This window comes from Suillus fuscotomentosus (genome assembly GCF_016647785.1).
Source record: "Suillus fuscotomentosus strain FC203 chromosome Unknown F5891scaffold_118, whole genome shotgun sequence".
NCBI lineage: Eukaryota > Fungi > Basidiomycota > Agaricomycetes > Boletales > Suillaceae > Suillus > Suillus fuscotomentosus.
The window spans coordinates 22,707-43,284 of NW_024539630.1; the positions used below are offsets into that span (position 1 = coordinate 22,707).

Genomic DNA, 20,578 nt, shown 5'->3' on the forward strand with positions numbered 1-20,578 from the left:
GGGTCACCAGCGAGGTCACCACGCCCAGGTGGTACCCGGGGGTATACTCTATATATTACTAGTATACGATGTCAGACGTTTGTTGCGGCGGCGTTCGGTACATCTTTGTTGGGCTTCTGAATCGTCGGCGCCTCAAGCTAAGCTTGCAAGGCTCCCGAGTAATTCCTCGTCGTGGTATGCTGCCAGGTCCGCGTCATGGTTTCCAAATTTCAGCACTTGGCAGTTTTTTTGTGCCAAATCACGTCCAAAATAACCTGAAGCAGACGAAATTCTCGCCAAAAAATCAAATTGAATATTCTGGTTCGAATTACTCCGAACCGATCAGTATCCGCCCCAGCTGGCTATCTCCCTAATACACTTGCACTAATCATGATTGACATTATGGTCTTGGAAGTTCATTATCTGGGAGACTGAATTCCGTCAGGTAAGAAGGTTCAACGACATCAGAGAAAACCTCCTTCACAAAATGGCTCAAAAAAGAAGGAATTTCAGGGAATCTGTTAAACTACATGTATTTCGAGAGTATTTCAACGAATCTGTTAAATTACATGTATTTCGAGAGTATTTCAACGAATCTCGTTATATTCCTCAAACAATAGTTAAATAAGCGTGTCGGTCACTAAACGAGTTTACAAAGAAGCTGGGACAGAGCTCCAGAACGGTACTGCTCGTCCATTCACGAGGTACTACTGCGCCGAAATTTGGAAAAAGATGAACACTCCTGCGGATGTCCGATACATCGATAATGCTTGCAAGACGCTCTCCATGACGCATCAGACGGCAAATTTTGTACAGCCCATGGTGGGATTCAGGTTGCTGGAAGGGTGTGAACCATTCCACATACGCAAGGTGGGCGGGTGGTTTTAGAGGTCCAGCAGGGAATAACAAATTTGTAGCTTGACTTGTCAGCGTGAAGACGACGCGAACTTGCGCAACACGGTATCCTTTTTGGAATAAAGTCAGATTAATTCTGACAGTAGAGAAACAGGCGAGAAACAGGCGTAGATAAAGAGACGAAGGTATCCGAACAGCATGCGTAAAGAGACAAAGGTATCCAAATAGGTGAATGTAAGGCTTATGGAAACTCTAGGTCTAGTCTACGTAGAGTCTACGTAGAGTCCACTCTGGGTCCTGTCTGGGTCCTGTCTGGGGGTGTGCCAGCCGCCCGGCCAGATTAAAGCGGAGTTTAATTCCAAATCAGGACGATGTGACTGAGCTTCAAGTTGTAATTTAGCTCACCCCGCCCTCATCTTGATGACGCCCGCCGCCCCACCCTCTTGCCCGCCGCCCAGGGATCCGCATGGGTATAGAGATAAAGGCCTTAGAGCGGAAAGGTTAGCACTTGCACAGTTAGAAAGCAGTTACTAAAACGCACCTGATTTCAGTTTGGAATGAGACAACGGCCAACAGTCGTAAGCGCGCACCCACAGTAACTGGACTGCAATCAGCACCTGCAGCCAAATTAGCACGGAAGATACCTGCAAAAAAGAACTATGGTAGGCACCGGCTGTGATACTGTTTCAAACTCTGTATACTGACTACATAACATTCTCCACAGATTTATGCGATATTGAAGGATTGGAGTAGCGGCAACCCGCCTTCAAATGCGCAAGTCAAATCATTCAATGCCTCCCACGTCGGTGTTTACAAGGCTCACCAAGCGACTCTCAACCGCATCTTCAATGGTAGTATAAAGAAGTACCATGCACTGATGGCACGGCTTTACAAGGCAGTCAGGTGCGTCTTGCTTGCGCCATTCTTCATTGTTGGGCACTCTGACTAACTCAACACCAGTGCAATCGAGAACTCGGCGTCCACTGCCTCATCAAGCACTTGCGACTATCAGGTGCATCTTGCTTGCACCATTCTTCATTGTTGGGCACTCTGACTAACTCAACACCAGTGCAATCGAGAACTCAGCGTCCACTGCCTCATCAAGCACTTGCGACTATCTCGATCTCGATGCAATGGTCGAAGAATAAATCAAGCTATGAATATGGCACCGAGTCAGTTGTTTCTCAGTTTGCTGATATTTTCTTTTCTTTTCACATCTTTTGATTGTGATATTTCGTTTTAATCAATGTTCATGTATGTCGACTTCAACCGAATTCAAAATAATTTGATGGTATTCGAGGAATAATGACTGAAAACTCAAAGAAATTCGAAGAAATTCGAAGTAATTCGAAGTAACTACGACCGAGCTTGAGAAATCTGGTCGTACTCGATTTCACTGGATTTCACTGAAATTACGAGGAATTCTCCAAAAAATTCTGAAATTACCTTGTTTTTGTGAAGGAGCTTTTTCCCGATGGAAGGTACCACCTCGGGAGAGGGTGGAGCAATGGAAGGAACAATGGAAAAAAAATTAGAACAGACAAGATTGGATAGATACGGGATCTCACCGAGGAAAGCTGTGTGCTGAACTCAGAAGGAGAACTCCTCCATTTGTAGAGAACGGCAGGTTTGCAGAAGATCGCTGCGGGCAGATCACGAGGCTAGAGAGTTTGCGGAGCGTGCGTTCCTGGACAGTTGACTTTGGAGTCGGATCTGCCGTGTTCTCTCGTAAGGCATAAATTAGTGTACAGCAACTTGTCACGGACACGGCAGATCCGACTTCGACGATCCAAAGTCAACTGTCCAGGAATGCACGCTCCGCAAACTCTCTAGCCTCTTGATCTATAGTACATAATAGGCTGCGGAGAAGCAGTCACTGACGCGGACTCACCGGAGTGAAGTGGTCCCCGCGTCAGCTACTAGTTACTAGTATAAGGCTACGTGTATTAATTGAAAGCATTATATACTATGTGCTAATATATAATTATCGTCTCTGTCTGCCCATGTAGTAGAAATATTTTGGTGTCAAAGCATTTTTTTAAAATCCAATTTTTTGTCTTTCAGAGTAGTAGTACTACTCTATGTAAGACAGTAAGGTGTCAAAGCTTCTCAATGATACTGCTCAGTGCTGGCGCTCACCTCCTAGTAACATAGCCGTTCAAATCACCATCATGTGGACAGTTTCAAGAATAATACGCCCTCGGCGCTAGCAGTTGCTACATAGTACATAGCCCCTGCACTCAAAGTCATCGTGCCTGCAGGACGATGCAACAAGAATCAAATAAAACTGCACGTGTAAGCGGAGAAGTTAGAACCCAACTACATCCAAAAGTAGTAGAATTAATCAGGCCTCAGGGTTAAGCACCCTGGGGAATTTCCGAATCCTCCGAGTCAGAGACTCAGACAACTTTTGGAGTCATAGTTGACCTGTTACTGTTCCGGAATTGATCGGTTCCCAAACTCAAGAAGAACAAGGTACGTGCAAGGTGACGTTACTTAGTCATGCCTGACCCCCAGGACCTCCTCGCTTAGAAATACTCATCCGAAATTCCGAATAGCTGGGTTTCTAACCCCGAACACCTGGCTTTGAATGTTCCTCTTTACCTTCATCCTTCCGACTCGTGCTCGTAGCGCTACCTTACTCACTCAGTAACTGCCTTTGGTGTACCGGGTGGCGAACGGTGTAATTTGGTGGTGCTCGCACTTGACAGATCCACATTTTGCAATATCTGTTCAGTTGGTGAGTGTCATTTTTGATTTGTTTAAACTGTCCTCCCTATGAAGTCCGGTATGGCCCGTCCCCGCCCCGAGACTGAGTAGTGGAGTGTCACCTCCCCTTCCACCACATCTTTGTATTTCAACCTTTTCTTCGCTTACTGTCTACCTAGATTCTTTCGCATTTACACAGGCTGTGTTACTTTCAATCCTCAATCGTGCGAACACAATCATCTCATGGCCTTCACCGCACCAAATTGCACTCCTTTGTAACTTTCACTGTGCTCGTCCTCCAGCACTTGACAACATCTCTAGCACTTGACGGCATGCTCGTCCTTCTCCAATGCTTGACGACGCTCTTCAACCTGATAATTATATTTATTGCTATCTTGCTACTGTATGGTTAGTTATAATGATTTTTCTCATATTTTCTGTGTAACTAAATACTAGACTCCGAGCGCGCTTGCCAGTGTGCTATATGTGCTAAGCGGCAGCATGATGGACTCGAAGTGCAATACGAGTGAGTGATCTTCACTAATTGCAGTTAAAGATGGCTGAGGTATAGTACTAGGTGACTGCGCTTGGAATGTTGTGTTGCTTGTGGAGAGCGCAGGGGCAGGTACGTCGTACGATGATGTTTCAGCTGCATGTTGATAATCGAGTGCCCCAGCCAGAGAACTATATGACGAGACTCTGATGCAGCATTCTGAGTTGTCTGCGATCGTGAGTGGTGGCGGGGACTGAATTCTTGTGGGTTGATAGTCTATGATGCGAGCACCCGATACTAATGCAAATGACAGGGCACTGAATTTGCTGATTTGCGCTGGAGATGGTGATTTGTGGAGTGAGAACAACGGCAGTTCAATCACTGGCTCTTTGACACTCGCATGTTGCACTGTTGGCATCGCTGTATCAGGGTGCAGAGGTGCTGCACGTTGTACTGTCATGACAGTAGGTATCGTGATGGCACGCATTGTAGCAGGGTGTGGAGCTGTGCTCTGCGTTGCACTCACTATATATGAGGAGTGGCGTTTCTGTTGCACTCGAGCTAATGAAAATGAGCTAGTGTTTAGAGTTGCAATATAAGTTCGTACTTTGTCGCATAATGCACTGTTTTGCACGTTGAATATAAGTTGCGCCTTGATCTCTAGTCGATACACCAAATGTGGTGTGAACGTCCATACTGTTTGTTGCTCCCTGGTCATATCTCATGCCTTTCATGAGGCCAGCTAATAGAGTCAAGTGAATGCCTTCACGATACGCATTACGATGAGATTGCTCATTGCCGTTGGTTGTTGCGGGTGATGCTTTCCAAAAAGCGAGAGGTATCAGGCTTGCTGGTTGGTATATTGCCGGAAACGCAAATTTCGTGCCTTCAAGCTTATCTTTCAACCATGCTGATGATGTGTCAATTTTTACGAAGTGTTTTATTGATGATAAATCACCTGCAGCTTTTGGACCGCCATTGCGAATGATATCCAATGTCTTCTGAATGTCTGGATGAGGCTCGGACGTTGCCAAGCTCAGCATTGCTGTATATACTTTGTCTGAAACGTGGGTGTAAAGGCCGTGGACATTTCTCTTATAATGTGCCACACAAAGCCGATAGAATCGACGGAGATGGTCGTACGGCCCCAGATCGCAGAGACGACGTTGCGACTCGTATGGACATGGCATTGTGAGGGAGCGAGACAATTGCATGCAGTACATTCCCAAACCTACAACATTTAGTTATTTACAAAAACTGTCTGGATGGCTGCTACACGCACCTAACCCTTGACCTTTGTGGCTATCAGCAATCACTGTCTCGAACCCGCAGCCGTGGATATGGTTGAATGACACAGGCAACCCAGTGTCAGTGGATGCGATCTCAAAAATTCGTTCGAAGAGAATGAGGTGAGCTTTAGCACTTTGTGACGTTGTAAATGCTCTGCTGCTGACGACAGCTAGAAAACAAGACATGAATGCACAAAAGTATAAACAGTGTGGTGAGATTTACATCGTTGGTGCTCAACATTCCATGACTCAATTTCAAACTCTTGCCATCCTTGTGCACGCTTAAACGATGTGTCGATGGACAGGCGCGTAGCTTGCATGAGGTGCAGTGACATACGTGGTGTCATGCAGATGACGAGTTTGAGTGTTGCTCCCCGCTCGATGATGTGTGTCTCTGCACAGCGCACGTAGCGTTGTTCCAGAGGTAGCTTTGCATGCTCCTCAGCAAGGAGACGTGCACCTAGTAATTCCATGTCAGTATAAGCAGCAGAAATCTGGTAGTGATACCTGCCTTCGAATCCTGTTCCACTGGGATACTTCACAGACCTCAGAATATTGATGAGACGCCGCACATGATCGAGATTGGCCAGTGATGGGTGAAGATCTTGCAGTGTTGCGTCGCGGCCATCTGGGAAGTCCCAGCCAAGTACTTCATGAAGGCCCTGGATGAATGCTGTGTCCAAATAAATCCGACGTGGTGTCGCATCTGCTAGTTTCCATTTCATGAGCAAGAGAAGCTCATGAAATATGTCAACAAGTGGTGTTGGTGTTTTGACAGGTGCAGGAGGTGGATGTGAGTGCGGGTTGCTGCAGAGGACGACTATGCGTGGGCAAGTTACGAGATCATGGGGGACATAGATGTTGAAATTTGCGGTGCAATTATGCGTCCACTTCCGCAGGACACCTTGTTTGAGCTTGCCGTCTGCTTGACGGTGGAGGTGTGCTAGTGCATGGAGATGAATTCGACGATGTAAACACTAAGGGAAGCAAAAACTCACGACAAACTTGCCTTTGGGAGGATGGGCTTGTAACATAACTGCATGGTAGGAGTGGACCATATCCTTGTGACTTCGCTAATTGCTCGCATTCTGAAATAATGATGTGGTCATCGTCGAGGAGAGCTTGCAGGTAGCGTGTGTCACATTCCTGCAGATTTCGTATGAACAGGTGGGTACGGCGAGTGTGGGAGCGCAATTTGCATCTGTTGCATATCAGTCAGACTATTGCAAAAAGGAATCCATGAATAAACTTACCGGACAAATGGCTGATTGTAGGCATCAAGCTGCATGATAAGTTTTCCGCTACACCTGGGCTTCTTGACTTGACGACTTGACGGCAAGCAATCCACACCATCCAAATCACCATCAAAGGTAACACTGTTGAAATATTCATCAGCCGAGATACCATCCAAGTCGTCTATCACACTCTCAGCAAGGTGATCATCAATGCCATCAATGGCAGAGCAGCCACGTTCATACAAGGCCATGTACAATGCCAGTGTTCGTTCGAAGATTTCCCTGTCAGCAGCGCTGGCAGGACTGTTCGAGTCTGTCCGAGACACAGTCTGACAATGAGATGAAACCTCAAAAATATTAGTAGAGTGATGCGTTGACATGTCGCGCTTACGCGCTGAGCAAATCTTAAGGCCTCTACCTGAATAGATGTGTGAGAGGTATCAACTAACAAAGAAAAAAGACTCGTACAAGATGTTTTAAGGCTGGTGCATGAAACAGGATGTCCTTCAGCATCACGAAGCATAAGACATCGACTGATTGTCTTTCCCCCATGCCCATCACCCAAGGAGTACTGAAAACTTGATTGAGGGCGGAGAGAAGACTTGGAAGTAGTTGGATCAATGTGGAAGATGTGAGCAACAGATTCATTCGCATATTGTCCAGTTTGTGGATATTCAACAATGGCACCAACTGGATGTTCGACGAGAGAATGTGCGGAGGTCCTGCGCGTGACACGATGAAATTCCCGTACACGATCTTCATCTGTAAAAGGTCGTGCAGGAGGTGGGATATAGTATGTGCTGATAGTAGGATGTGAGCAGGCATGTTGGATAGCTGGGGCAGTCACAGTAGAGAGATGAAGTGGTGTTGAAGCAATATGAACAGGACTCAGAGGTGTCGGTGATGGTGATGGTGAGACTGAATCCAAGTCACGAGGCGACAGTCCAGCACTTTCAAGGAGAGCTTGCGCATTCTGAACAGCAGAGCGCTGAAGTTCAGTAAGGTGTGACATATCATTAGATCCACCAGTTCTACGCACCTCTTAATATATGGTCAACGGTGTTTGGACTTCAATTGTGCTGGCTAATATTTAGACTTGAGAGCACCTGCAGGGTCCGCAACTCCTGAAGAATTTCCTTGTTCAGAAATCAATATCATTTGGCACTTACATCATAAGCGCTCAGCAACCATCACTACGACATTGGTCTTTTGACCGTTGTGTTCTCGAACTCAAAGTTTCCAACCCTGATGCTCTGTTATGACAGTCACTCACTTTGTCGTGTTCTCGAACTCAAAGTTTCCTGCCTTGATGCTTTGTTATGACAGTCACTCACTTTATCGTGTTCTCGAACTCAAAGTTTTCCAGCCCTGATGCTCTGTTATGATGGTCACTTACTTTGTCGTGTTCTCGAACTCAAAGTTTCCAGCATTGACCATCACTGTGCAACAGTCACCCACTGTCCCTGATGCTCTGTTATGACAGTCACTCACTTTATCATGTTCTCGAACTCAAAGTTTTCAGCATTGGCTACCACTGTGCAACAGTCACCCACTATCCCTGATGCTCTGTTATGACGGTCACTCACTTGCCGAAACTTACCCTGCTTCAAAGCACATATTGTCCCTCACTGCTACATCACTCATCATCTGTTGCACTCGACAAACATCGCCGTGACACCACCCAAGCCTCCAGTCAAGGCAACAGATTTAGCTACCAGGGAATCTGGGCAGGTTCGTGGAATTGTGTGCCGCTTGACTCTTGTGCAAGCCACTAATGGCGTCTTTCCAGGGTCTTCAATTGAGACTCTCAGATGGGCTGTACTGTGGCCACCGGTGGGGGACTTGCAGTTTTTTTGTTTCAAAAGGTCAGCCGGGTAGTACTATATAAGAGCAATGAATACCACTCATCCACTATCTGCTCCTATATTCTGCTTAGCCTTCATCATGCCAACCTATCCAGAAATTTTCCGTGTATCCCGAGCCCTCCAGTGTGCCAACACAGAGCTTAGTATTTTCTCCCGTGAGCTTGGTGAAACGGTTTCAATAGCATAGTGCGTCACAATTTTATTGTTTTGCTCCTCATTAGCTGACTCGTAGTTAGCCCAATTAACAGAGTCACTGGGGATCGTATTGTCGCTCGCCAACTCAAGGACTGGGTTCTTCGTCGCAAGGTTATCTGGGAGTGCTTTTGTGCTCTTGTGACGGAGCAACGCACTCCAGTGCGCTTTGAAACTAATCATTGGGGCCATTCAATGGCATATTGCCATCAATATCCTAGCCACTGTGGCTTTTCCTGTATGTGTTCCCTCCGTCTCCTAGTATATACTGTATTTTAACACATTTCTCAAGTAAATCTTAGTGAGGCTCGAGAAACTGCTCTTCTCGAGTCTAGATATACACACGTTCTTACACGGGGTATGTCATTTCCCGCAGCATGCTCTGATGTCTTTCTGCTCACCCTTATTACTTGCAACTAGTGTATCATAACCATCATCAGCTGATGGATCTGCATGGTTTGGTAGTGCGAGTGCACCACGACCGAGTTGCAGCAACGCCCAATGGACACGCAGAACTTTTTCCATACTTCGAGGATTATTGCGGCACCCCAACAAGCTCAGCATTAATACAGCCTCGGCGAGGCGGCGCTGTTCGTACTCGTCGTCAGTTCTCAGGTAAATAAAGTTACATTCAAATAATAAAACACTTTGACATTGATTCTACTACCACAGCTGCACGTAATATATCACTACAGCATCAAATCCACCGCCCATCCGCCCCACTCAGATTCCCCAGTGTTGCTGATGATACACACATCGAGCTTGCAAGTCCAACGTCTTCGACAGAGCAGGGTGTATTGCATTCACTTGCAGAGGGCAGAGGGATTACATCCTACGAGCATATTGGGCTATTAGAGTTGTGTGGAAACTGTCAACGAATGTTTGCAGCGAGTGCGTTGCGGGTGCACATCTTACTGTGCTCAAAAGATTGAATGTTATATAGTGCCTCGGTCTGGCTTATTAGATTTTTCATGTTACGTGTAGGCGAGGAGGTCCTGGGGGTCAGGCATGACTAAGTAACGTCACCTTGCACGTACCTTGTTCTTCTTGAGTTTGGGAACCGATCAATTCCGGAACAGTAACAGGTCACTCATTACTCCTGCAAGTTGTAGTACGTACACTTTCTAGCCAACTCAGGACACGAGTGGCGGTGGAGCAGGGCGCTCTGGGAAGACAGGTTTTGGAGTGGCAGGGTTCTGGCGCGGTGGCAGGAGTCCTGGCTCGTAGTCGGTAGTCCTCGCGCGCGTCGTAGTCTGTCCTCGATAGAGAGAGCCGTAGCCTCCCGCAATAGAGGTCTGGCCTTGGTTTCCTTGCGGTCCGTGCCCGTTCCAGTGGAGATTTTACATATACCTTCGCTCGGTGGAGCTGAATGAGCTAGTCGGAATTAATATTGAGCGCCAGCTTTGAAAACTGATGCTGTGGCCAATCGTAGGCTTTAAGACGTCTTTAGATGGCGTCCTAAGTAAAACTAACGCCGTTAACCTGAATAAATGGAAGACACATTAGCACAAATACCTAGTGAGCTAATATGATTCTGAGCAAAAGTTGGAGTAATGAGTGACCTGTTACTGTTCCGGAATTGATCGGTTCCCAAACTCAAGAAGAACAAGGTACGTGCAAGGTGACGTTACTTAGTCATGCCTGACCCCCAGGACCTCCTCGCCTACACGTAACATGAAAAATCTAATAAGCCAGACCGAGGCACTATATAACATTCAATCTTTTGAGCACAGTAAGATGTGCACCCGCAACGCACTCGCTGCAAACATTCGTTGACAGTTTCCACACAACTCTAATAGCCCAATATGCTCGTAGGATGTAATCCCTCTGCCCTCTGCAAGTGAATGCAATACACCCTGCTCTGTCGAAGACGTTGGACTTGCAAGCTCGATGTGTGTATCATCAGCAACACTGGGGAATCTGAGTGGGGCGGATGGGCGGTGGATTTGATGCTGTAGTGATATATTACGTGCAGCTGTGGTAGTAGAATCAATGTCAAAGTGTTTTATTATTTGAATGTAACTTTATTTACCTGAGAACTGACGACGAGTACGAACAGCGCCGCCTCGCCGAGGCTGTATTAATGCTGAGCTTGTTGGGGTGCCGCAATAATCCTCGAAGTATGGAAAAAGTTCTGCGTGTCCATTGGGCGTTGCTGCAACTCGGTCGTGGTGCACTCGCACTACCAAACCATGCAGATCCATCAGCTGATGATGGTTATGATACACTAGTTGCAAGTAATAAGGGTGAGCAGAAAGACATCAGAGCATGCTGCGGGAAATGACATACCCCGTGTAAGAACGTGTGTATATCTAGACTCGAGAAGAGCAGTTTCTCGAGCCTCACTAAGATTTACTTGAGAAATGTGTTAAAATACAGTATATACTAGGAGACGGAGGGAACACATACAGGAAAAGCCACAGTGGCTAGGATATTGATGGCAATATGCCATTGAATGGCCCCAATGATTAGTTTCAAAGCGCACTGGAGTGCGTTGCTCCGTCACAAGAGCACAAAAGCACTCCCAGATAACCTTGCGACGAAGAACCCAGTCCTTGAGTTGGCGAGCGACAATACGATCCCCAGTGACTCTGTTAATTGGGCTAACTACGAGTCAGCTAATGAGGAGCAAAACAATAAAATTGTGACGCACTATGCTATTGAAACCGTTTCACCAAGCTCACGGGAGAAAATACTAAGCTCTGTGTTGGCGCACTGGAGGGCTCGGGATACACGGAAAATTTCTGGATAGGTTGGCATGATGAAGGCTAAGCAGAATATAGGAGCAGATAGTGGATGAGTGGTATTCATTGCTCTTATATAGTACTACCCGGCTGACCTTTTGAAACAAAAAAACTGCAAGTCCCCCACCGGTGGCCACAGTACAGCCCATCTGAGAGTCTCAATTGAAGACCCTGGAAAGACGCCGTTAGTGGCTTGCACAAGAGTCAAGCGGCACACAATTCCACGAACCTGCCCAGATTCCCTGGTAGCTAAATCTGTTGCCTTGATGGAGGCTTGGGTGGTGTCACGGCGATGTTTGTCGAGTGCAACAGATGATGAGTGATGTAGCAGTGAGGGACAATATGTGCTTTGAAGCAGGGTAAGTTTCGGCAAGTGAGTGACCGTCATAACAGAGCATCAGGGATAGTGGGTGACTGTTGCACAGTGGTAGCCAATGCTGAAAACTTTGAGTTCGAGAACATGATAAAGTGAGTGACTGTCGTAACAGAGCATCAGGGACAGTGGGTGACTGTTGCACAGTGATGGTCAATGCTGGAAACTTTGAGTTCGAGAACACGACAAAGTAAGTGACCATCATAACAGAGCATCAGGGCTGAAAACTTTGAGTTCGAGAACACGATAAAGTGAGTGACTGTCATAACAAAGCATCAAGGCAGGAAACTTTGAGTTCGAGAACACGACAAAGTGAGTGACTGTCATAACAGAGCATCAGGGTTGGAAACTTTGAGTTCGAGAACACAACGGTCAAAAGACCAATGTCGTAGTGATGGTTGCTGAGCGCTTATGATGTAAGTGCCAAATGATATTGATTTCTGAACAAGGAAATTCTTCAGGAGTTGCGGACCCTGCAGTGCTCTCAAGTCTAAATATTAGCCAGCACAATTGAAGTCCAAACACCGTTGACCATATATTAAGAGGTGCGTAGAACTGGTGGATCTAATGATATGTCACACCTTACTGAACTTCAGCGCTCTGCTGTTCAGAATGCGCAAGCTCTCCTTGAAAGTGCTGGACTGTCGCCTCGTGACTTGGATTCAGTCTCACCATCACCATCACCGACACCTCTGAGTCCTGTTCATATTGCTTCAACACCACTTCATCTCTCTACTGTGACTGCCCCAGCTATCCAACATGCCTGCTCACATCCTACTATCAGCACATACTATATCCCACCTCCTGCACGACCTTTTACAGATGAAGATCGTGTACGGGAATTTCATCGTGTCACGCGCAGGACCTCCGCACATTCTCTCGTCGAACATCCAGTTGGTGCCATTGTTGAATATCCACAAACTGGACAATATGCGAATGAATCTGTTGCTCACATCTTCCACATTGATCCAACTACTTCCAAGTCTTCTCTCCGCCCTCAATCAAGTTTTCAGTACTCCTTGGGTGATGGGCATGGGGGAAAGACAATCAGTCGATGTCTTATGCTTCGTGATGCTGAAGGACATCCTGTTTCATGCACCAGCCTTAAAACATCTTGTACGAGTCTTTTTTCTTTGTTAGTTGATACCTCTCACACATCTATTCAGGTAGAGGCCTTAAGATTTGCTCAGCGCGTAAGCGCGACATGTCAACGCATCACTCTACTAATATTTTTGAGGTTTCATCTCATTGTCAGACTGTGTCTCGGACAGACTCGAACAGTCCTGCCAGCGCTGCTGACAGGGAAATCTTCGAACGAACACTGGCATTGTACATGGCCTTGTATGAACGTGGCTGCTCTGCCATTGATGGCATTGATGATCACCTTGCTGAGAGTGTGATAGACGACTTGGATGGTATCTCGGCTGATGAATATTTCAACAGTGTTACCTTTGATGGTGATTTGGATGGTGTGGATTGCTTGCCGTCAAGTCGTCAAGTCAAGAAGCCCAGGTGTAGCGGAAAACTTATCATGCAGCTTGATGCCTACAATCAGCCATTTGTCCGGTAAGTTTATTCATGGATTCCTTTTTGCAATAGTCTGACTGATATGCAACAGATGCAAATTGCGCTCCCACACTCGCCGTACCCACCTGTTCATACGAAATCTGCAGGAATGTGACACACGCTACCTGCAAGCTCTCCTCGACGATGACCACATCATTATTTCAGAATGCGAGCAATTAGCGAAGTCACAAGGATATGGTCCACTCCTACCATGCAGTTATGTTACAAGCCCATCCTCCCAAAGGCAAGTTTGTCGTGAGTTTTTGCTTCCCTTAGTGTTTACATCGTCGAATTCATCTCCATGCACTAGCACACCTCCACCGTCAAGCAGACGGCAAGCTCAAACAAGGTGTCCTGCGGAAGTGGACGCATAATTGCACCGCAAATTTCAACATCTATGTCCCCCATGATCTCGTAACTTGCCCACGCATAGTCGTCCTCTGCAGCAACCCGCACTCACATCCACCTCCTGCACCTGTCAAAACACCAACACCACTTGTTGACATATTTCATGAGCTTCTCTTGCTCATGAAATGGAAACTAGCAGATGCGACACCACGTCGGATTTATTTGGACACAGCATTCATCCAGGGCCTTCATGAAGTACTTGGCTGGGACTTCCCAGATGGCCGCGACGCAACACTGCAAGATCTTCACCCATCACTGGCCAATCTCGATCATGTGCGGCGTCTCATCAATATTCTGAGGTCTGTGAAGTATCCCAGTGGAACAGGATTCGAAGGCAGGTATCACTACCAGATTTCTGCTGCTTATACTGACATGGAATTACTAGGTGCACGTCTCCTTGCTGAGGAGCATGCAAAGCTACCTCTGGAACAACGCTACGTGCGCTGTGCAGAGACACACATCATCGAGCGGGGAGCAACACTCAAACTCGTCATCTGCATGACACCACGTATGTCACTGCACCTCATGCAAGCTACGCGCCTGTCCATCGACACATCGTTTAAGCGTGCACAAGGATGGCAAGAGTTTGAAATTGAGTCATGGAATGTTGAGCACCAACGATGTAAATCTCACCACACTGTTTATACTTTTGTGCATTCATGTCTTGTTTTCTAGCTGTCGTCAGCAGCAGAGCATTTACAACGTCACAAAGTGCTAAAGCTCACCTCATTCTCTTCGAACGAATTTTTGAGATCGCATCCACTGACACTGGGTTGCCTGTGTCATTCAACCATATCCACGGCTGCGGGTTCGAGACAGTGATTGCTGATAGCCACAAAGGTCAAGGGTTAGGTGCGTGTAGCAGCCATCCAGACAGTTTTTGTAAATAACTAAATGTTGTAGGTTTGGGAATGTACTGCATGCAATTGTCTCGCTCCCTCACAATGCCATGTCCATACGAGTCGCAACGTCGTCTCTGCGATCTGGGGCCGTACGACCATCTCCGTCGATTCTATCGGCTTTGTGTGGCACATTATAAGAGAAATGTCCACGGCCTTTACACCCACGTTTCAGACAAAGTATATACAGCAATGCTGAGCTTGGCAACGTCCGAGCCTCATCCAGACATTCAGAAGACATTGGATATCATTCGCAATGGCGGTCCAAAAGCTGCAGGTGATTTATCATCAATAAAACACTTCGTAAAAATTGACACATCATCAGCATGGTTGAAAGATAAGCTTGAAGGCACGAAATTTGCGTTTCCGGCAATATACCAACCAGCAAGCCTGATACCTCTCGCTTTTTGGAAAGCATCACCCGCAACAACCAACGGCAATGAGCAATCTCATCGTAATGCGTATCGTGAAGGCATTCACTTGACTCTATTAGCTGGCCTCATGAAAGGCATGAGATATGACCAGGGAGCAACAAACAGTATGGACGTTCACACCACATTTGGTGTATCGACTAGAGATCAAGGCGCAACTTATATTCAACGTGCAAAACAGTGCATTATGCGACAAAGTACGAACTTATATTGCAACTCTAAACACTAGCTCATTTTCATTAGCTCGAGTGCAACAGAAACGCCACTCCTCATATATAGTGAGTGCAACGCAGAGCACAGCTCCACACCCTGCTACAATGCGTGCCATCACGATACCTACTGTCATGACAGTACAACGTGCAGCACCTCTGCACCCTGATACAGCGATGCCAACAGTGCAACATGCGAGTGTCAAAGAGCCAGTGATTGAACTGCCGTTGTTCTCACTCCACAAATCACCATCTCCAGCGCAAATCAGCAAATTCAGTGCCCTGTCATTTGCATTAGTATCGGGTGCTCGCATCATAGACTATCAACCCACAAGAATTCAGTCCCCGCCACCACTCACGATCGCAGACAACTCAGAATGCTGCATCAGAGTCTCGTCATATAGTTCTCTGGCTGGGGCACTCGATTATCAACATGCAGCTGAAACATCATCGTACGACGTACCTGCCCCTGCGCTCTCCACAAGCAACACAACATTCCAAGCGCAGTCACCTAGTACTATACCTCAGCCATCTTTAACTGCAATTAGTGAAGATCACTCACTCGTATTGCACTTCGAGTCCATCATGCTGCCGCTTAGCACATATAGCACACTGGCAAGCGCGCTCGGAGTCTAGTATTTAGTTACACAGAAAATATGAGAAAAATCATTATAACTAACCATACAGTAGCAAGATAGCAATAAATATAATTATCAGGTTGAAGAGCGTCGTCAAGCATTGGAGAAGGACGAGCATGCCGTCAAGTGCTAGAGATGTTGTCAAGTGCTGGAGGACGAGCACAGTGAAAGTTACAAAGGAGTGCAATTTGGTGCGGTGAAGGCCATGAGATGATTGTGTTCGCACGATTGAGGATTGAAAGTAACACAGCCTGTGTAAATGCGAAAGAATCTAGGTAGACAGTAAGCGAAGAAAAGGTTGAAATACAAAGATGTGGTGGAAGGGGAGGTGACACTCCACTACTCAGTCTCGGGGCGGGGACGGGCCATACCGGACTTCATAGGGAGGACAGTTTAAACAAATCAAAAATGACACTCACCAACTGAACAGATATTGCAAAATGTGGATCTGTCAAGTGCGAGCACCACCAAATTACACCGTTCGCCACCCGGTACACCAAAGGCAGTTACTGAGTGAGTAAGGTAGCGCTACGAGCACGAGTCGGAAGGATGAAGGTAAAGAGGAACATTCAAAGCCAGGTGTTCGGGGTTAGAAACCCAGCTATTCGGAATTTCGGATGAGTATTTCTAAGCGAGGAGGTCCTGGGGGTCAGGCATGACTAAGTAACGTCACCTTGCACGTACCTTGTTCTTCTTGAGTTTGGGAACCGATCAATTCCGGAACAGTAACAGGTCAACTATGACTCACTTGCAGCGCATGGATCTAAGCCGATTAACCCACAGATCTCAGATCCTAAACTGAGATCGTCTGGTAACCCAGTTTTCGAACGACTCAACGGTCACTCCGGTCAATATGGGTTTTGACCTCTCTCACGCGAAACTCAGCTTGTGAAGGACCTGTCGACATAAACCTTGAGATATAAGCGCACTCCAGCCGTATTTAAGCTCGACTGACTCGTCACGAACTCCATAACCGGCCACTCTTTTATCTGACCTTCTACGGATTCATCTTGAGCTTATTTTAAATTTTCCTGTCCCACTCGTTAATTATCCTTGCGGGTGTGCTGCAAGCTCACTTCGATGTGGTGCAGCTGCTGTCAACCCGCATGGTATTGCACTTACGAACACCTTCAAAGCGTAAATCTTTTGCGACGGTCTCATGCAGGTGAATCTCAACGCATTGTCTCATTACAGCAATACTCATGACTCGCAGGGCGCCTGAATATCATTACGGTCAAGTGCCGTCCGTCGAAATCCCCGTTGCAGGGTATGCACTCCCAACCTCTCCTCAGTGGACATTTTTCAGATGGCCAAGCGGAAAGCATTGTCTTGACGCAGGATTTTAATGGAGAACCGCTCAGATTTCCTCTTCATTTGTGGTACCTCCCGACTGCACTATTGCCTTGCGCATCCATTCACTGTGCCACCTTACACCACCTCTCGACTAGCAATGAGGAGGATCCGACCATACCACAGCAGGACAGTGAACCCTCATGCAGGACAGGTCATACTAGCGACATCAATACCATCGCCATTTATCCTACTGACACACCCGTCGTTTCCGCATCTGAGGACACCCATGTCTGCTTCTGGCAGCTCTCAGATCGACGGACTATCGCCATTTCCCAACACCCACACTTGACGGACCCCGTCACTTTCTTCACGGATGACAAGCACAGCCTCAGCGACGGTATTGATATGATGATATCAGAGTGGGCAGTACCCAAGGATGCTTTACCAGAGGAAGCTATCAATGTATCAACATCAAAGGTATTTTCCCGTCGTTTTCTCGCCTATGCTCCATCTCATACCTGGTCTTTTTAATTTTAAGGCTCAAGACGCTTGTTTAAAGGCACGTCTGCATATTTTACTCTGAAAACGTAACTTGAGCATGCCTCATGTCGCAGATCCTTGCAATCGACACACCCGCCCGCAATGCATGCATCGCGGGGGATCTGTCTACTGCTGAAGAGCTTCTTACGCAAGATATCAATGCTAATACCAACAAGTACACCTCGTATGCCAATCGCTCGTTTGTTATGGCGCGCAAGCGCCACTGGGACCACGCGCTCCAGGACGCGATCAAGGTAAGATATACTGACCTACCACATGCCATTATGAGAGGTTAACTTTCATCACCACATAGTCCGTTAGCATTCAGCCCTCCTTGACAGGTTGTATCTCCAAGGGCATCGCCCTCGGCGGAAAGGGAAACCTCCGGGATTCAATGCAAGCATTTGATCTCGCATTCACGTTCGCGAACGAAGATTCAAAAATTATTATCTTTCTTCTTTTGATCAAGGCACGTTAAATTTTTCTGACATATTCCTGTCTTCATTGTAGTTTTCAGGCTATCGCGATCTTCAATGCGGGTCAGCATGAGGAAGCAATTATGCGTGTACAAGAGCTCGCTGCCACTTCCCGGAATGATATCCATGCATGTCGGATCGTAGAAGTGAGACTCTATTATGTCTAGGCTCGTGTATTGATACTGATCATCTGGATTCTGGACATCAGGCGTATTTACGAGTCCAACTGGTGATCAGTGCCTTAGATGGCGGGCGTCACAATGAAGCTGCTGACCACTTCACTGCGGTTGTCAAGATGAACATTTTCTCATCTCGATCGGCCATTCATTCTAGATATGACGACTTTGTGGTGGTACGTTGATATGCAGTCTAAAATATGTTTTTTGTTCAACTGGGTGCTTTGTTGTAGCTGTTTGGGTGGGACCTTGCGTCGTTGTGGATGACTGCAAACCAGAAACGTTGCCATGCACTCCTTCAGGCAGGTAGACTCTGGGAAGCCATCGAATTGTATCAACATATGATGGATGTAGGACATATAACTACAAAGTATCACACAGGTGGGAAGGGAAGGAGCCACTGCTGCAGGATATCCAGGACAAGGTCTTGTACGAGCTGAATCCAGTTGGCAGCATGGCGAAGTTGCAATCATTTTGCAAAATCGCTCGCCGTGCGGGGTATCGTTGGGCGTGGAGCGATACGTGCTGCATCGACAAGAGCAATAGTGTCGAGCATCAAGAAGCAATCAACTCCATGTTTGATTTGTATCAACACTCGGCGCTCACGATCGTCTACCTGTCGGATGTCCCACCCTTGTCGAAGTCCGGCGCATTGGCAGATAGTGATTGGAACACACGCGGATGGACAGCTCAAGAACTCCTTGCTTCTAAAGTCATCCTCTTTTATCAGGAGGATTGGTCTCTTTACCTCGACGATCGTTCTTCCAACCACAAGGAGTCCGTCACGATCATGCAGGAGTTGGAGTATGCAACAGGCATAGATCGACGAGCCATTGTTGCCTTCCGTCCCGGGATGAAATGCGCTAGAGAGATACTCCAGTGGGCATCCACACGTGTCACAACATTGCCGGAAGATATTGCTTACTCGTTATCCGGCGTCTTCGGCGTCCGCTTACGCGTGGATTACGGCGAGAAGAAGCAGTGCGCGCTTGGGCGACTTCTGCGGAAGGTCATAGCTCAGTCGAACGATATCACTGCCTTAGACTGGGTCGGGAAACCATCAGAGTTCAATAGCTGTTTACCAGCCGACATCACTTCGTACAAAGCTCCCACATGCAAGCTTCCATCTCTATCAGAAGAAGACATTCAGTCATCGGTCTCTTCTCTGCGAGGCACAGTGGCTCTGGAGCCGGCTTCGAGGTTGTATCAGACACTCGACTACCTGAGCGCTCCACGGTTCGTGCACCGCCGGTTGCATCTACCTTGCATCGTGTTCCCTGTGACAGGAGTCAGGCGGAAGCCTGGCCAGAATAAGGGGATACATTTCACGTACGGAATCAAGGCAGATGGGCTTCGTGACCTGGATATTACCACGGAAGACAAGCTACCTCAATTCCCACGGGTAATACCGTTGCCAGCTTGGCAGACGTTCTTGCTTGTTCGCACATGGAGCCGTCATCTCCTTGAGCTGCCTGACGCTGCAGACGATACAGAGAGCGTGGAAGACTGGTCCGTGTCCGAATCCACGTCATCCCCTTCAGAAAATGAGCCGGTTTATTCGGAATCTCACTCGCGGGCATTGCGATTGATTGTTCGCCTTGGACAGCCGTTTAGCGCATTTCTTTTAGCACGGCAGCGCGACGGAGAATACAAGAGAATCGCGTCAGATCGTAATATCATCGCACAAGTTAATGACATGGCGTCTGTTGGCGACATGATGGATATCAGGACGCTGGAGATAATATAACTGTATGTATTTTTGTTGAACGGAGATCTTTAAGAAACAGTACTTGTATACATAAATCTTCATACCACTATTTGCATTGTACACTAGCTAGCTCACAACAGAACCACAATCCATCATCACCCATAATTCATCTGCACTAACCAATTGCTATATTATTTGATTTGCGACATACAGAGTAGTCTATTTGTTTACCGCATTCGCGTCGTTGCCATTCACCGCCGATTCCAAATCCAAGTCAACAAGCTACGGTCAACCACTCCTGCGGCCGAGAACGTATCCTGAAGATCCTCACCTACTTAGTTATATCATTGCGCATATATCTCAAAGTCGCCTTTCCTTTGATAGATTGCATGGGAACAACGGCCCAGTGGAGGCTTGCCTCACATCGAGGCGTATAGACCTAAGGTGCCCCATGACTAGATCGACAGTAGTAACAGTGCTGTCTTATACTGTTAAAGACA

The 20,578-nt window shown here is 47.1% G+C and overlaps 7 protein-coding genes across 7 annotated transcripts; 5 read left to right on the plus strand and 2 right to left on the minus strand.

Annotated features, from left to right (window-relative positions):
• Positions 1–1,300: 1,300 nt before the first annotated feature.
• Positions 1,301–1,888, plus strand: F5891DRAFT_986436 (uncharacterized protein; the record flags this gene model as incomplete). The annotated part of the gene is made up of 4 exons (XM_041377771.1): positions 1,301–1,334; positions 1,386–1,429; positions 1,559–1,737; positions 1,795–1,888. 4 exons carry the CDS (start codon positions 1,301–1,303, stop codon positions 1,886–1,888), a joined length of 351 nt encoding a protein of 116 aa, XP_041218352.1.
• A 2,723-nt stretch (positions 1,889–4,611) lies between these two features.
• On the minus strand, positions 4,612–7,572 carry F5891DRAFT_963926 (uncharacterized protein; the record flags this gene model as incomplete). The annotated part of the gene is made up of 7 exons (XM_041376057.1): positions 4,612–4,946; positions 4,995–5,267; positions 5,319–5,495; positions 5,549–6,268; positions 6,324–6,526; positions 6,579–6,907; positions 7,006–7,572. 7 exons carry the CDS (start codon positions 7,570–7,572, stop codon positions 4,612–4,614), a joined length of 2,604 nt encoding a protein of 867 aa, XP_041218353.1.
• Positions 7,573–8,504: 932 nt separating this feature from the next.
• Positions 8,505–9,844, plus strand: F5891DRAFT_1176671 (uncharacterized protein; the record flags this gene model as incomplete). Its single annotated transcript, XM_041365770.1, has 7 exons — positions 8,505–8,611; positions 8,662–8,855; positions 8,910–8,975; positions 9,038–9,232; positions 9,290–9,508; positions 9,697–9,728; positions 9,755–9,844. The coding sequence occupies 7 exons, from the start codon at positions 8,505–8,507 to the stop codon at positions 9,842–9,844; spliced, it is 903 nt and encodes a 300-aa protein (XP_041218354.1).
• A 521-nt stretch (positions 9,845–10,365) lies between these two features.
• On the minus strand, positions 10,366–11,377 carry F5891DRAFT_1176672 (uncharacterized protein; the record flags this gene model as incomplete). Its single annotated transcript, XM_041365771.1, has 5 exons — positions 10,366–10,592; positions 10,650–10,844; positions 10,907–10,972; positions 11,027–11,220; positions 11,271–11,377. Coding segments are annotated over 5 exons (789 nt in total), but the record flags the coding sequence as incomplete, so codon positions are not given.
• A 929-nt stretch (positions 11,378–12,306) lies between these two features.
• F5891DRAFT_963930 (uncharacterized protein) lies at positions 12,307–15,267 on the plus strand (the record flags this gene model as incomplete). Its single annotated transcript, XM_041376058.1, has 8 exons — positions 12,307–12,856; positions 12,907–13,149; positions 13,234–13,300; positions 13,353–13,555; positions 13,611–14,330; positions 14,384–14,560; positions 14,612–14,884; positions 14,933–15,267. The coding sequence occupies 8 exons, from the start codon at positions 12,307–12,309 to the stop codon at positions 15,265–15,267; spliced, it is 2,568 nt and encodes an 855-aa protein (XP_041218356.1).
• Positions 15,268–17,100: 1,833 nt separating this feature from the next.
• On the plus strand, positions 17,101–17,319 carry F5891DRAFT_929954 (uncharacterized protein; the record flags this gene model as incomplete). The annotated part of the gene is made up of 1 exon (XM_041373935.1): positions 17,101–17,319. A coding segment is annotated over one exon (219 nt), but the record flags the coding sequence as incomplete, so codon positions are not given.
• Positions 17,320–17,783: 464 nt separating this feature from the next.
• F5891DRAFT_1282329 (uncharacterized protein) lies at positions 17,784–20,117 on the plus strand (the record flags this gene model as incomplete). The annotated part of the gene is made up of 6 exons (XM_041370529.1): positions 17,784–17,972; positions 18,032–18,138; positions 18,229–18,340; positions 18,403–18,546; positions 18,604–18,701; positions 18,752–20,117. The coding sequence occupies 6 exons, from the start codon at positions 17,784–17,786 to the stop codon at positions 20,115–20,117; spliced, it is 2,016 nt and encodes a 671-aa protein (XP_041218358.1).
• Positions 20,118–20,578: the final 461 nt, after the last annotated feature.